Below are 14,668 nucleotides of genomic sequence, written 5' to 3'. Positions count from 1 at the left end.
AATTTCATTAATTTCATTTCAAGCAGATGCTCTGCCACTGAGCTATAAGCAGCTAGGAAAAACGGATTAAAACTACGTCAACTTTCTAAGCACCTGGTTAGGCTTGTTTAGAGCATAATATTTTTCTCAAGAGGTGAGAAAAGAGGTGCCTGCTTGAGCTCAATAAGCAGGGAGTTCCAAAGTCTAGGCACTGTGACACTAAGCGATCAAGCTCTTACAATACAGAACAGGTATTATTTGGCACCGACTCTGCCGATCGAGGGACACGGGCGGCGCTGTGGGTTAAACCACAGAGCCTTGGACTTGCCGATCAGAAGGTCGGTGGTTCGAATCCCCGCCACAGGGTGAGCTCCTGTTGCTCAGTCCCAGCTCCTGCCAACCTAGCAGTTTGAAAGCACACCAGTCCAAGTAGATAAATAGGTACCGCTCCGGCGGGAAGGTAAACGGCGTTTCCATGCGCTGCTCTTGATCACCAGAAGTGGCTTAGTAATGCTGGCCACATGACCCAGAAGCTGTACACTCGGCCAATAAAGCGAGATGAGCGCCGCAACCCCAGAGTCGGTCACGACTGGACCTAAAGGTCAGGGGTCCCTTTACCTTTTACTGCCGATCAAAGTGATCAAGAGTGGCACATGTGGGGGTAAAGCCTTGCTTTCCGCACCAGTGACACATGACTACCCCACTTACCAACCTAGCAGCCCCACAATACAGTCATTCAGATGGGAGGTCGCCATAACATGAACAGCTGAGGCTGGGTATCAGCATTTGTGCATATATGTTTCTATTATTTATGTTTTCATTGTTCAATCACATTCGGCTATCTTCTAGGAAGTGATTCATTAACAAATTAAAGTAAACTTCTGCATCCTTTCATTACATCATTTTCTTCTAGTTTACTATGACTCTGAATTTGTCCCTGTTCCTGTTGAGTTTTTCTTCAATTAAAATTACTACAGAAATCTTTTTTCTTTCTTTCTTTTTGGTCATCCCACCCCCAGCTTCTGTTTTTAGGAGGGATCATTCCAAATCGTCCATTCTTGGCAACTGCAAAGTTTCCTGCTGGACATGGTGTTTTACCCATCGACAGACTCATTTTCTGTATTCAAATAAACAGATTAATGAACTAGGAATCTAAGTTAGGTTGCTTCCGTGCAGTAAAGCATTTATGCTTATGTTTTGTGTGTACAGAGGGAAAGCCATAAATTGTAAGTGTTTGAAACTTGAGAGCATTGTTTACTCCTGTGCTGTTGACAAAATCCCAGAAGAGCAGCATTATAGGTCTACTTCTGTGTAAATTCTGCAAAGGAAAGAACCCCGGGCAAAGGTGGACTTTGGGCTTTAAAATTTCAGCTGCGCCCTGTGAGACCTAAAATTTCTTTTCTTATGTTGTAGTGGGAGAAGGCAAATACTGTTCTGTACCCAAAAATGATAAACAAGGTCACTTCTCAGACTTAGATGTGCTGATTAATGTCAGAATTATTCTAACAATTTCTGCTGATTTCCTAGTAAAATTGTCTAGAATTTCCAGAACTTGCTACATTGAAAAGATCTGTGTTATTTATTTCATCATATCTTATGGTTAATGTTTCATTCAGATAATGCCACAATTGCTATAATTATTTCTAATTTATATAGATAATAAGATTTCAGTCTATTAGTTGACATGATCCCAATATAATGGGATTCCTTCAACTAAAAAGAAAAAGTTCGGTGGTGTTCACCGCTAGTCCTACACAGAGTAAACACTTTGAGATTAAAGAATATAGCTAATTTGGGCTCATTAATTTTAGGGAGTCATTCTAATTAATTAATTACTTGGAGGCAAAACCCTGTGCAATGAACCCCACTCACCTTCTTAGTAATTGCCAAATTAGGGCTTTTGAACTTAACAGACTCTGCTGCATGTGTCACTCTGCTAAAAAGGACACCAGGCTCCACCTCTGTTGGATAAATTGAGAATGGTGCCATTCTAATTATTTAATGATTTGGAGAAAATGTCCATGTCACTTTCTTGGTAATGGCCAAATCAGGGCTTTTGAACTTAACAAACTCTGTGCGTGTCACTTTGCTAAAAGGGACATTTTCTGTGTTTTGCAAGTCAACGGATGTTATAATGTTGTGAGTCATGCTTCTGTTGATTCTATAGAAAACCATGAAGTACCGGTATATATAGAGGTCCATTGGGAGCACATAGACACATCCATTGACAGAGAGACTGAACAGTTCTGGGACTCTAAGACTGGGACGCAAAAGCGAAAGAGACAATGAAAAGTTTCCTACTGACGATTGCGCTCTATGGAGCACTTTCTTGTGCTTTGCCCCTAATCCACGAAGCTGATCAAGTTGGAGAAGCGGACCTGAATTTTGCAAAGGTAATGTTCGATGGTAGCAGAATTCCACTAGCAGAAAAGGTAGTCAGTCACTAATTGCCTTGTGGCACTCAGTGTAACGTTGTGCATGCTTATAGACTGGGAAAATGCAGATTCCAACCTCTGCTCCTCCATAGGTGTGCTGAATGGGTTTGGGTAAAATAGACTGCAATTCTACATTCAACCCTACATCCATACATCTTAGAGTAAGTCCCACTGAACTGAGAAGACATGAATAGGATTCACTGTTAATGTCCGTTAGCTTCAGTTCTTACATCTGTAAAATGGGTTCAATTAGACAAATGAGCTTCCTCACTGGGGGGGAAAGGTAGAAAGATCAAAATCCTACAATGTGAAATATTATATGTGAAAATAATTCTGCAACACTCAAATGCATCTGTTCTTCCCCTTCAGACGTACATAGAAAACTACTATCCTGATTCCACATCAACGCCAGTCGCAAGAAGCAAAAGGAGTGATGAGATTCCTGTTGACAAGTTACAACAAATGCAGAAACACTTTGGGCTGAGAGTGACGGGCAGATTGGATTCACACACTTTGGCTGCAATGAAGAATCCCAGGTGTGGGGTTCCTGATGTAGCAAAATACAGCACCTTTCCCGAGTCACCAAAATGGGGACGAAAAAACCTGACATATAGGTAAAGTTTCGAAACACTTTCCTGAATCGAAGATGTAACTTGATAATGCTTATTATTGGCTCCTGGCTGAGGAAGAAAACTTCTCTCTGGGGAGATAATGGAATGGATGATCTTAAAGAGGGTATGTCTAGCCGGCTGTCTGGAAGCCTGATCAGGAACACACCAGACTGAAGATTTTGGGTCGTGCAGATCCCACTTGCAAGCTAATGTTTTCAACTTGTATTCATAGGAATGCTGGGATTCCTTTGTCAGATCAGTAATGGTCTTTCCTAAAAGTTGGCTAGTCTAAAAAGGTAAAGGTAAAGGGACCCCTGACCGTTAGGTCCAATCGTGACCAACTCTGGGGTTGCAGCACTCATCCCGCTTTACTGGCCGAAGGAGCCGGCGTTTGTCTGCAGACAGTTTTTCCAGGTCATGTGGCCAGCATGACTAAGCCGCTTCTGGCGAACCAGAGAAGCGCACGGAAATGCCGTTTACCTCCCACTGGAGCTGTACCTATTTATCTACTTGCACTTTGACGTGCTTTCGAACTGCTAGGTTGGCAGGAGCAGGGACCGAGCAACGGGAGCTCACTCCGTCGCGGGGATTCAAACTGCCGACCTTCTGATCGGCAAGTCCTAGGCTCTGTGGTTTAACCCACAGCACCACCCGCGTCCCACTTGCAAGCTACTGTTTTCAACTTGTATTCATAGGAATGCTGGGGTTCCTTTGTCAGCTCAGTAATGGTCTTTCCTAAAAGTTGGCTAGTCTACCATTACTGATTTTCCTGTGCAACACAGAGCTTAATTCTAGTCATCATTGCATAATTTTAATGCACTTAGAAATACAAGGGGCAGGGATGTGGAGATGCTCTGAGATGTCTCATCTTGCACACACACTTTGAAAGCTCTCTGAACATTCTTTCAAATGTACATTTCCTCCCCTTCCGTGTGTTTCACAGTGTTCTGAATTACACGCCAGACATGGACCGCACTGACGTAGATGTTGCAATCGAGAGAGCTTGGAAAGTTTGGAGTGATGTGACTCCCCTGACCTTCACCAGGGTTTATGGGAAACCTGCAGATATCAAGATCTCTTTCGCTGCTAGATGTAAGTAAATCACATGCAAGGAATGATAGTAGGTTTACCCATGTTCCTGGCTGGGTGATTTATATATATGTTCTTTGATTTTTTAAAAAGCTCATGGTGACAATATACCCTTTGATGGACCAGGTGGGCAGTTGGCTCATGCATTTTCACCTACCTTCGGCGGAAGTGTCCATTTTGATGAGAATGAACCCTGGGCACAGGATTTAAAAGGTATTTTCATTGTTTTGTCTCAATATATTTTATTCACTTGCTTGTAACGACTGTCAAGGCAGCTTAATTACTTTTGCTGACAAACATTGAGACCCCAGCACCATTCATGTCCCAGGGGACTTACTCTGGAGTTTTAAAATAGTATCATTGTTATTAAGAATGACATGAAAAATACGAACAACAAATAACAAGTGTTGGTCGCCAGGTACAAAGCAAAGTATAGTCATGATGTGTTTAAGGCAGAAAATAATAGCAGCATGTTTAGTAAAACAACCAAGCCAAAAATATGCATGAGGTACTGGGGGTCTAGGTTCCTCCCGATGACAGTTAATAAAAGAAATAAATATAAACTAATCCACCTAATATATATATATTATTTCTCCATGAAACGCTCTACAGCGTTGCTAAAGTTTATCTGGCACACAAAGCAAGTCTTTTTCACACAGCTCAGCTGTAGAATTTGCTGCCGCAAGATGCCACAATGGCCATCAGTGCGGCTGGCAAATTCATGGGCGTTAGATGATTGGTGGCTACTAGTCTTCGTGACTATGTTGCATCCCAACTTCATGGCTCTAATAGCAGTTGCTGGGAATCACAAGTGCCAAAGGCACCGTTGCTCTTGAGTCATACTCCGGGCTTCTGAGAGACATCTGGAAGCTGATCTATTAGGGAAAATGGAGGGCTGCCTCCTCCAGGGTCAACATGCCTTCCCTTTGACTTACAACCAGGCCAGTGGGCGCCCCTGCTTTTCAGCTTCCTGTTCCTTAATCTCAGTGCCCTTGTAGAACTCAGCAGAGAGGTGGATGGGGACAACCCTAGAATTAGTTGACTCTGCCTGCCATTGGCCCTAGATCCGTTGACTCTTGGCCTTTCTGCCTTCCAACCCGCCACTGGGAGCATAGGATGTGGGTCTTTGGTTCTTATCCAATAGGACACTTTTTGTGTTCATGACATTCATTTATTACACTCCACTTGTCTATCATATTGTTCTCTGTTACATCCCTGGTCTATTTGATTGTGGTTCTTGTATTTGCACTCTTTCTATGAGCTGCTTGGAGCAGTGTTTGGTGAGATACAAACCTAACAAACAAATAATCAGGACTTGCATTGAAAGCAGTCTTTGCTATAATGAAATCAGTGATAATGATCATGTTTGCTAGGACCACTTATGATCAGGAGAGTGATCTTCTAGTCCCTTCTGACTGCAAAGAATAGGAATGTGGCTGATGAAATTTAATTATGAAAAGCACCATTTTTGTCAACGTTTAAAAAAATGTTCATTGGTACATCCTATGGACTGTTCTGTACATCCATAAATGGTATTAGTAAACTCACTTGGGTTATTCATAAGATTAGACTACACTTCCTTGTTTCTGGCGAAAGGGCAAGTGCGCTCTTTTTTTAGAAGAAGAAGAAGAAGAAGAAGAAGAAGAAGAAGAAGAAGAAGAAGAAGAAGAAGAGTAGTAGTTTGGATTTGATATCCCGCTTTATCACTACCCTAGGGAGTCTCAAAGCGGCTGACATTCTCCTTTCCCTTCCTCCCCCACCACAAACACTCTGTGAGGTGAGTGGGGCTGAGAGACTTCAGAGAAGTGTGACTAGTCCAAGGTCACCCAGCAGCTGCATGTGGAGGAGCGGAGACACGAACCCGGTTCCCCAGATTACGAGTCTATCACTCTTAACCACTACACCACACTGGCATGTAGTTCAAATGGTTTGACACAGAAGGTTCCATGTGGAATCCCCAGCATCTCCAGAAAGGGATTGCAAAGACCCATCTGAAATCCCAAAGAGTTGCTGTCCATCTTCTTCTTCTTCTTCTTTGGCGATCACTCATAGCTGAGGTTTCCGGGTGAGAGTTGATCACGGTGTGGATTTGTCAAGCATGCCTTCCTCCTAGCACGTTTCTCCTTTGTGTCCTGAGTTCGGGTGTCTTCAAAGCCCATGGCACCTTTGGTAAAGGCTGCTCTCCAACTGGAGCGCTCGCAGGCCAGTGTTTCCCAGTTGTCAGTGTTCATACTACATTTTTTTAGATTTGCTAAACCCATTCCTGTTTCCTTTATAGGCACCAACCTTTTTCTTGTAGCTGCTCATGAGTTTGGCCATGTACTGGGCCTCGGGCATTCCAGCAATCCAGAGGCTCTGATGTTTCCAACCTACAGAAATAGAGACCTTAAAAATTTTGGTCTTCACACGAATGACATTGAGGGCATCCAGCAGCTTTATGGTGAGTACAGAATCCCAGATGATTATATGGAATGAGGCCATGTAAGAGCACTGGCTTGGATCCTAAGGTCAGTTAGCTTAAGAATGTTCACAGAGAAGACTCAAATAGATTTTCTGGAGGGTTTGGGTCGACCTTCAGAACAAGGTAGGACGGAGTAACAGGAAACTTTATTTCCATGAACTCCCTAGAGTTAGAATCTGAGGGGAATTCCAGCCCTCCCTGCAGGAACACCCCCCATGCTCCATTTATTTTGGATGCCCCGTCAACCCTCCAGAGAGATTTTTCAGGGGGTACCACGGCTGTGGAATGGGTAGGTGAGAAAAACAACTGAAAATCTTTCTGTGAACTTTCTTATTTGGGGAGCAAATGATCTTCCAGACCACCTGATGTGAATTTGCAGAGCCAATCTATTATTCCATCTATTGTTGTATTTCACTGTCTTCCAATAAATTATTACTACTACTACTTCTTCTTCTTCTTCTTCTTCTTCTTCTTCTTCTTCTTATTATTATTATTATTATTATTATTATTTACCCGGCCTTCACCCTAAAATCCCTGAATGGGTTTCAACAATTAATACACAACATCAATAGTAAAACACAATATTACATGATAGTTTTTTTAAAAAAGTTTAAAGCCACTTAAAATGAAGTGTCTTGCAATGCCTCTGAACTGCCTATTCCAAATCCTGCTTGTTCTTCAGTTCTTCTCTTTACCTCTTTTTCAAGGACCCTCTGAAGGTGGGGATGACAATGAAGCCAGTAGTTCATCAATTAACCTCACATCCACAACAGAGGCACCATCCACAAAATGGTGTGACCCTCACCTGGCTTTTGATGCTGTCACTTCTCTCCGAGGGGAAATCCTGTTCTTTAAAGACAGGTAAATAATATCGAAACACTGAACTTTTTACGTTCTAATTCAAAGTCATGCCCCACCTCCAAGAACATTTCTACTCAAAGAGTACTCTGAAAACACAATGAATCAGCAAGGACTTTTCCCTTACGATGCAAATAACCATCCATACTAAGCTCAACATACTGCTCATTAAATTCGTTCAACATGCCCTCCTTGGTACGTAAGGTAAGAACAATTGCAAATAGTACTAGTCAGTATTGACTAGGCATCCTGTAGTTTTTTGTGGTGGTTCTGGAGATGGCTTTGTCTAGGGTGGCTCCCTGGTTATTGAATGCTCTCCTTTCCATGGCGCATTTGACTCCATTTTTGGCTCTCTTTCTACAGTGGGTCAAGATGCATCCATTTTTACCCAGGTCCTTGAGGCTGGAAGATGATCTCTAGATGCTCCCTCTTCCTTTGCTGGTCTTTTCCCCCCTGTTTAAAATAGTTTTAATTGCTGTCTTAGTCATAATAAGCATTGTATGGCTTGTTGTGGGTAACCTTCCCTGGGACTGCTAAAAATATGCATAATAAATAAATAGGCCCACAGGTAGGATTTAAACCTTATACACAAAACATTACCTGGAAAGAATTTTGATACAGTGAAAATAAGGAAGCAGAGGAAATTGTCTTATACTGATTCCAGCCATTGGTCCACATAGCTCAGTACAGTGGTACCTTGGGTTACATACGCTTCAGGTTACATACGCTTCAGGTTACAGACTGTGCTAACCCAGAAATAGTACCTCAGGTAAAGAACTTTGCTTGAGGATGAGAACAGAAATCGTGCTCTGGTGGCACGGCGGCAGCAGGAGGCCCCATTAGCTAAAATGGTGCTTCAGGTTAAGAACAGTTTCAGGTAAAGAATGGACCTCCAGAACAAATTAAGTACTTAACAAGAGGTACCAATGCATTGTCTACATTGACCAGCAACTGCTCACCTGGGTTTTATACTGGGGGAGGGTCTTTTCCAGCCCCACTTGCTTGCAAAGCTGATGATCTACCATGGAGCCACAGCCTTTCTTCTGTAAACATTCATATTGTCTTCCCCAGCTTTTTCTGGAGAAAGTATCCCCAGAGAAGAGATGTTGAAAAGTTTCCAATTTCTGCCTTCTGGCCAGCTTTGAGCAAAGGCATAGATGCTGCGTATGAAGTTAAGGCTGATGACACAGTATTTCTCTTCAAAGGTAAATATTCCAAATGTGAATGAACAGCAAGTAAAGGAACTAAGAATGACGGAAGGAGTGGAGGACATCTTGCTATTAAGCAGAACGACCTGTGCAAGAGGCTGGAGTTACAGAATGTTAATGACCAAATCCTAGCTGTTCAATAAATCACACAGTATAGCTATAAAGACTTTATTATTATTATTATTATTATTATTATTATTATTATTATTATTATTATTATTATTGGTGGTGGTGTAAAACTGGGAACTGAAGCTACAAAGGGTGTGTGTGTGTGAAACTGGACAGATTCTCTTATCTCTATCCAAGCAGATTTTTTATTTCCTTTATCTATTTTTTCTTCCATCATAGAACTCAAGGGTCTTTAAATAAGTTTGCCAGGTAGTTCCCCATCAAGGCACTGACCAGACCTCAACTTGCTTAGCAGCAGCAAAGGGATCACATCATGTGCCCTCAATGTGCAGGATATTGCTTCTAAATCCTCATTGCCCTGAGCAGAAGGAGTAAGATGGATTAGGAACGTCCCTGCCTAATAATAATAATAATAATAATAATAATAATAATAATAATTTATTATTTATACCCGCCCATCTGGCTGAGTTTCCCCAGCCACTCTCTGCAATTGTCTCTGCAGGGCCTGGGCTTTCTCATTCAGGTTTGTTCCATCTTCATGAAAGGCTCTTTCAATCTCTTTCCCCCCTTTTTTTTCCTTTTTACTGTCTTTTGCTTAACAGGAAGCAAGTATTGGGCCACCAAAGGAAATACAATACAGATCGGTTTCCCCAAGAATATTCACAGCCTGGGGCTTCCAAAAAGTGTTAAGAGCATTGATGCAGCAGCTCATGACAGCAGCTCAAAGAAGACATATTTCTTCTCTGGAAACCGCTACTGGAAGTTAAGGGGAACTTACCTATCTCATGTGGGACAATTCTGAAAGTCCATTGAAAAGCTCTTTAAATCAATGCATTCTCAACCCGTTCATTTCTCTAGATATGATGAAGCCAAGAAGTCCATGGAAAAAGGCTACCCAAGAAAGATAGCAGCCAATGTGAATGCTTCTTTTCTGCATCATGGTAGGTGGATAACCATCTTCATTAAACAAACTCCCTAATCCTGTATGACCATACAGTGGTACCTCGGGTTAAGTACTTAATTCATTCCAGAGGTCCGTACTTAACCTGAAACCGTTCTTAACCTGAAGCACCATTTTAGCTAATGGGGCCTCCTGCTGCCGCTGCACAGCCGTAGCACAATTTCTGTTCTCATCCTGAAGCAAAGTTCTTAACCCGAGGTACTATTTCTGGGTTAGCGGAATCTGTAACCTGTAGCGTCTGTAACCTGAGGTACCACTGCATATAGTTGTAATGGTGAGATAGAAGGACTTGACCACAGATGTGAATGTGGCAGGTTGCTCAACCACCTGAGCATCTCAGGACTGCTACCATAGCCATGGTCCAGAAGATGGAACAAACCTTACCCCCCTGCCACAGCTCTGTTCAGAGAACATATAGATTTGCAGAAGCAGAAAGGAAAATGTGAGGGAGGGGGTGCAGAACAGACCAATGAGGACTCAGCATGCTCAGTGGCTTACTTCAGCAGTTGAGGAATAGGATATCTGGTGTGGGTGGGTGTGGAATGAACCATTGTGGGGGAGCAGGGGTGCTTGACGTAATGGAACAGTGACTAAGAGCATTCCACACTGAGGTATTTTGTAGGTTTTTGAGTTTCCTTCATGCATTCGATTCACAATTTTTACTCTTACTCCCTATTCTTTTTAGGACATTTCTATCTATTCCGTGGATCAAATCAATATGAGTTTGACAGCAAAACCAAAAAATTCCTCAGCATTAAGAAGAGTGACAGCTTGTTTGGGTGCCAGTGACACAAGACAAAGGAAAAAGTGATGAGGCCCAGAGGAAGGATATCTCTCTTGGTCTGGACATCAGGCAATGCTCACTGGGCACCATCTTTGTTGGCATGACTTGGTCTCTCCTGCGGTTTCATGAGCCATGGAACAAGCTGCATTTTGAATAAGGAAGTTCTAATATATATTTGTTTTTAACCTATGGTAGATTGCAACTATTCAATGATTCTATGATTCTATTTTTATATTTTAAATTATTTTAAATATAATTTTTAACTCTGCCTTTATTTACAGTCTTAACGTTTGCTTTACTTTTTTGTAAACTACTTGAGGATTTTATTTAAAACTGAGCAGGACACAATTTTTTAAAACAAGAAATTAAATAGATATATTTAATATAAATTATTGCAGAAAACCATATATTTTTGTACAATACTGTGCAATAAAGTGATTGATTACTATTATGGTCAAAGTTGCTGTGGCTATTATTGTTGTTGCTATCACTATCCACACTTCACCATGAGGCCCCAGGACAGGATGCAACCGTTTAAAAATACAATATTTAAATCAGTTAAAACAAACGACAATCAAGGAAATAGGGTGGGTCCTGAAATATGTCACGTAAAATATATATCTCATGTGCAAAAGACCTGGATAAAGTGTGCTTTCAGCATATGAGAAAACTACATAATGAAGGTGTCAGATGCACCTCCATGGGGGAAGACAATCTGTGGGAGGAAACTCCACAATTTAGGGGCCACCACAGAGAATGCCCTCTCCCTGGCTGCCATCCTGTAAACTTCTGAAGGCTGTGGAACTGCCAAGAGGGCACGCGATGCTGTTCTTAACACCTGAGAGGATCCAAAGGGAAGGAGGCAGTTTTTCAGATGGGGCTCCAACTCCAGGGGGCTGGCTGTTTTTTGGGGGGCCCTCCATAATTTTGGGGGGAGGATCCCCCAGTGTTCCTTACCATCAGTGAGTGGAGGAGGTTGAGCGTGGAGCTGCCAAGCACAAGAGAGGAGGAGCCCCCACCCACAGCATTCGGCTTCATCCCTGGCTCCTCCCAAAATGTCATGTGACATCGCATGCTGCACACATGACATCACCCAGTTACTTCACTCTTCGGTGCAAGTTGGCGCTTTCAGATATGTGGGGCCAAAGTCATTTAGGCCTTCAAACAATAACGCGAGCACCTTGAGTCGTGCCCAGAAATGACAATCAAACACTGTAACTGTTTTAGAGCAGGCATCATACGAGTTCTAGATGGAACCCAAGACAGCAATCTGGCCGCTGAATTTTGGGCAAGTCATCTCAAGGGTGTTTGTAAAGTGTTTGTAGCAATAATCCAGTATGGAAGTTGTTGTTGTTGTTGTTGTTGTTTAGTCGTTTAGTCATTTAGTCGTGTCCGACTCTTTGTGACCCCATGGACCAGAGCACACCAGGCACTTCTGTCCTCCACTGCCTCCCGCAGTTTGATCAAATTCATGCTGGTAGCTTCAAGAACACCATCCAACCATCTCATCCTCTGTCGTCCCCTTCTCCTTGTGCTCTCCATCTTTCCCAACATCAGGGTCTTTTCCAGGGAGTCTTCTCTTCTCATGAGGTGGCCAAAGTATTGGAGCCTCAGCTTCATGATCTGTCCTTCCAGTGAGCACTCAGGGCTGATTTCCTTAAGAATGGATACGTTTGATCTTCTTGCAGTCCATGGGACTGTCAAGAGTCTCCTCCAGCACCATAATTCAAAAGCATCAATTCTTTGTATGGAAGTTACTAGAAGTATGGAAGTATGGAAGTTACTAGAGAACAATGGCAGCTATACAGTGATACCTTGGTTTACAACCATAATCCGTTCTGGAGGTCCGGTTGTAAACCAAAACAGGTTGTAACCCAAGGTGCACTTTCGCCAATGGGGCCTCCCCCCAAAAAATAAATGGGTTGTAATAAAAAAAAAGGGACACACAATTCAGGGTTTGGTGTGGTTGTAATCCAAAACGGCTGTAATCCAAAACGGTTGCAAACCAAGGTACCACTGTAGTTGGAACTAGGCACTCCAAAACACCAAGACCACCTGAGTCTGGATCCAGGAGTTTTCCCAAGCTGCGAATCTGATCTTCCCAAGGGAGTGCAACTCATGGGGAGTAGTATATGGGGGGGGGATCTATTTAGCAAGCATGGATGGTGCAGTGGGTTAAACCACAGAGCCTAGGGCTTGCCGATCAGAAGGTCAGCGGTTCGAATCCCCACGACGGGGTGAGCTCCCGCTGCTCAGTCCCAGCTCCCGCCAACCTAGAGTTCAAAAGCACATCAACATGCAAGTAGATAAATAGGTATCGCTCCAGCGGGAAGGTAAATGGTGTTTCCATGCACTGCTCTGGTTTCGCCAGAAGCGGCTTAGTCATGCTGGCCACATGACCCGGAAGCTGTACACCGGCTCCCTCAGCCAATAAAGCGAGATGAGCGCCACAACCCCAGAGTCGTCCACGACTGGACCTAACGGTCAGGGGTCCCTTTACCTTTATCTTAACACATTATCACACTGAGTAGTACTGAATTTGGCAATTGCTCACTTCATGTTCACAACCTACTATCAACATCTTCCACTGTGTCTGAAGGAACCCAACCATGGGGACATAAATGAAGAGTGTAAGCAAAAACAACTCTGGATTTTTTTATTTTATTGCCGAGGATTCTGAGATCAAGTTCTTCCATGCCTGCTTTCTCTTATTTCACAGTTACCTTCTGGTTGTATTTCGGTCTCTGTTTACTGATCTTAGGTTAAAGTCTAACAGATCATGCTTCAATGCACAGAATAATCAGTTGTTCCTGTAAGATAGGAGTATCATCCCGCATGAATGAGTTTCACCACTGGAAAGAACTACATCTGGTTTGGTTATGAGCAAAGGGAAAGGAAAAGAGTAGTCAAGAACAACAGGTTCTGTATTTTACTTTGCATCAAACATTGGCCCTTTTGTCCGTCCACAAAAAGGTAAAACTTTAAGTGGAAAATATTCTTTTTAACTATATACCTATTGTATTGAAGTTAACAACAGGACAATGAAAATGGATTCTACGCATTCTAACGGTAGACAAGAGACTGATATTGATGAATTGGAAGAAGATATGATCCCCTTTAATAAATGGATTGACCATATGATAACACACACAACTTATGAATGGACAGCTTACAGATGTAGACTTTGACGGGATAAATATGACAATATTTCGAATGAGTTTATACAAAATGTAGCAGGCTATCAATATTTACAAGTGTATTAGGATAATAATATGAAATTTATATGAGAATGTATGGGTTAGGGTATTTTTCGTATTTTGTACGTCGTTTCTTTCCGCACAATTTGTCCCTTTGAATTCTTCTTTTCTTTCTCTTTTTTTTTCTTTGCATGACTTCATTTCTTTAGAATTGAAACCTTTTGAATAAAATATAAATGGCGAAACAAGAACATTGGTCATTTTGTTGCCTCAAGGCATAACTGAGTTCCCTGAGTTCTCCTGAACTACAGGAGAGCTGCATTGTACATTAGAGTGCATTGACGTGCTAGCTTAATGGATAGGTTAAAAACAAGATATGTAAATATATATAATGATTTATTTATTTTTGCTGTGTTTACTGTATAAATATTTAGAAGTGCACTTAGTCCTTCACAGGACTGGAAAACTGAAGAGACATCTTTCTAAAGCGGTTTGGTACTTGGCAGCTAAGGGGTTGGTTATTGGTGGAAGGGCGGGGGCGTTGTCCTTCAAATTTGGTTCCCTGATAAGCAGTTTGGCTCTGTGTAGTGCCTTCCACACTAAACATGCTTTTTATTGGTCTTAATTTTATTGGTCCTGTTCAGGCATTTGGGGTACGATGATACCCCCACCTGCATTAGGGTTACGGGTTAGACCCTTTTATGTCATTCCACTACAGGATCAACACTTTTAGTCAATTAATGCTCTTTTATCTTTTCACTATATAAGCAAACATGATGCAGAATTTAAAATATAAGTCACTTTGAGATATTTTGTAGTAAGTGCCAAATAAATACTACTACAGTGGTACCTCGGGTTAAGCACTTAATTCGTTCCGGAGGTCCGTTCTTAACCTGAAACTGTTCTTAACCTGAAGCACCACTTTAGCTAATGGGGCCTCCTGCTGCCGCCATGCC

At 42.2% G+C, this 14,668-nt stretch overlaps 1 protein-coding gene across 1 annotated transcript; it reads left to right on the top strand.

Moving 5' to 3' along the window:
• The first annotated feature begins 2,264 nt into the window (after positions 1-2,264).
• On the top strand, positions 2,265-10,902 carry LOC114595297 (stromelysin-1-like). The gene is made up of 10 exons (XM_028725600.2): positions 2,265-2,372; positions 2,784-3,028; positions 3,969-4,117; positions 4,208-4,327; positions 6,393-6,554; positions 7,283-7,436; positions 8,505-8,638; positions 9,373-9,532; positions 9,629-9,711; positions 10,417-10,902. The coding sequence occupies exons 1-10, from the start codon at positions 2,265-2,267 to the stop codon at positions 10,518-10,520; spliced, it is 1,419 nt and encodes a 472-aa protein (XP_028581433.2). The 3' UTR covers positions 10,521-10,902.
• The last annotated feature ends 3,766 nt before the right edge of the window (positions 10,903-14,668 follow it).

This window comes from Podarcis muralis, chromosome 4 (assembly GCF_964188315.1).
Source record: "Podarcis muralis chromosome 4, rPodMur119.hap1.1, whole genome shotgun sequence".
NCBI classification, from domain to species: domain Eukaryota; kingdom Metazoa; phylum Chordata; class Lepidosauria; order Squamata; family Lacertidae; genus Podarcis; species Podarcis muralis.
The sequence above is the reverse complement of the archived record's forward strand: the minus strand, read 5'-3'. Positions and strand labels throughout refer to the sequence as shown.

What these genes read in the sequence shown, in the direction of transcription:
- LOC114595297 (XM_028725600.2), top strand. Translation starts at nt 2,265, where the DNA reads ATGAAAAGTTTCCTACTGACGATTGCGCTCTATGGAGCACTTTCTTGT. An exon ending in CTGGGCACAGGATTTAAAAG is followed by an intron (nt 4,328 to 6,392) that starts GTATTTTCATTG and finishes TTTCCTTTATAG; the next exon opens with GCACCAACCTTTTTCTTGTA. An exon ending in ATCCTGTTCTTTAAAGACAG is followed by an intron (nt 7,437 to 8,504) that starts GTAAATAATATC and finishes TGTCTTCCCCAG; the next exon opens with CTTTTTCTGGAGAAAGTATC.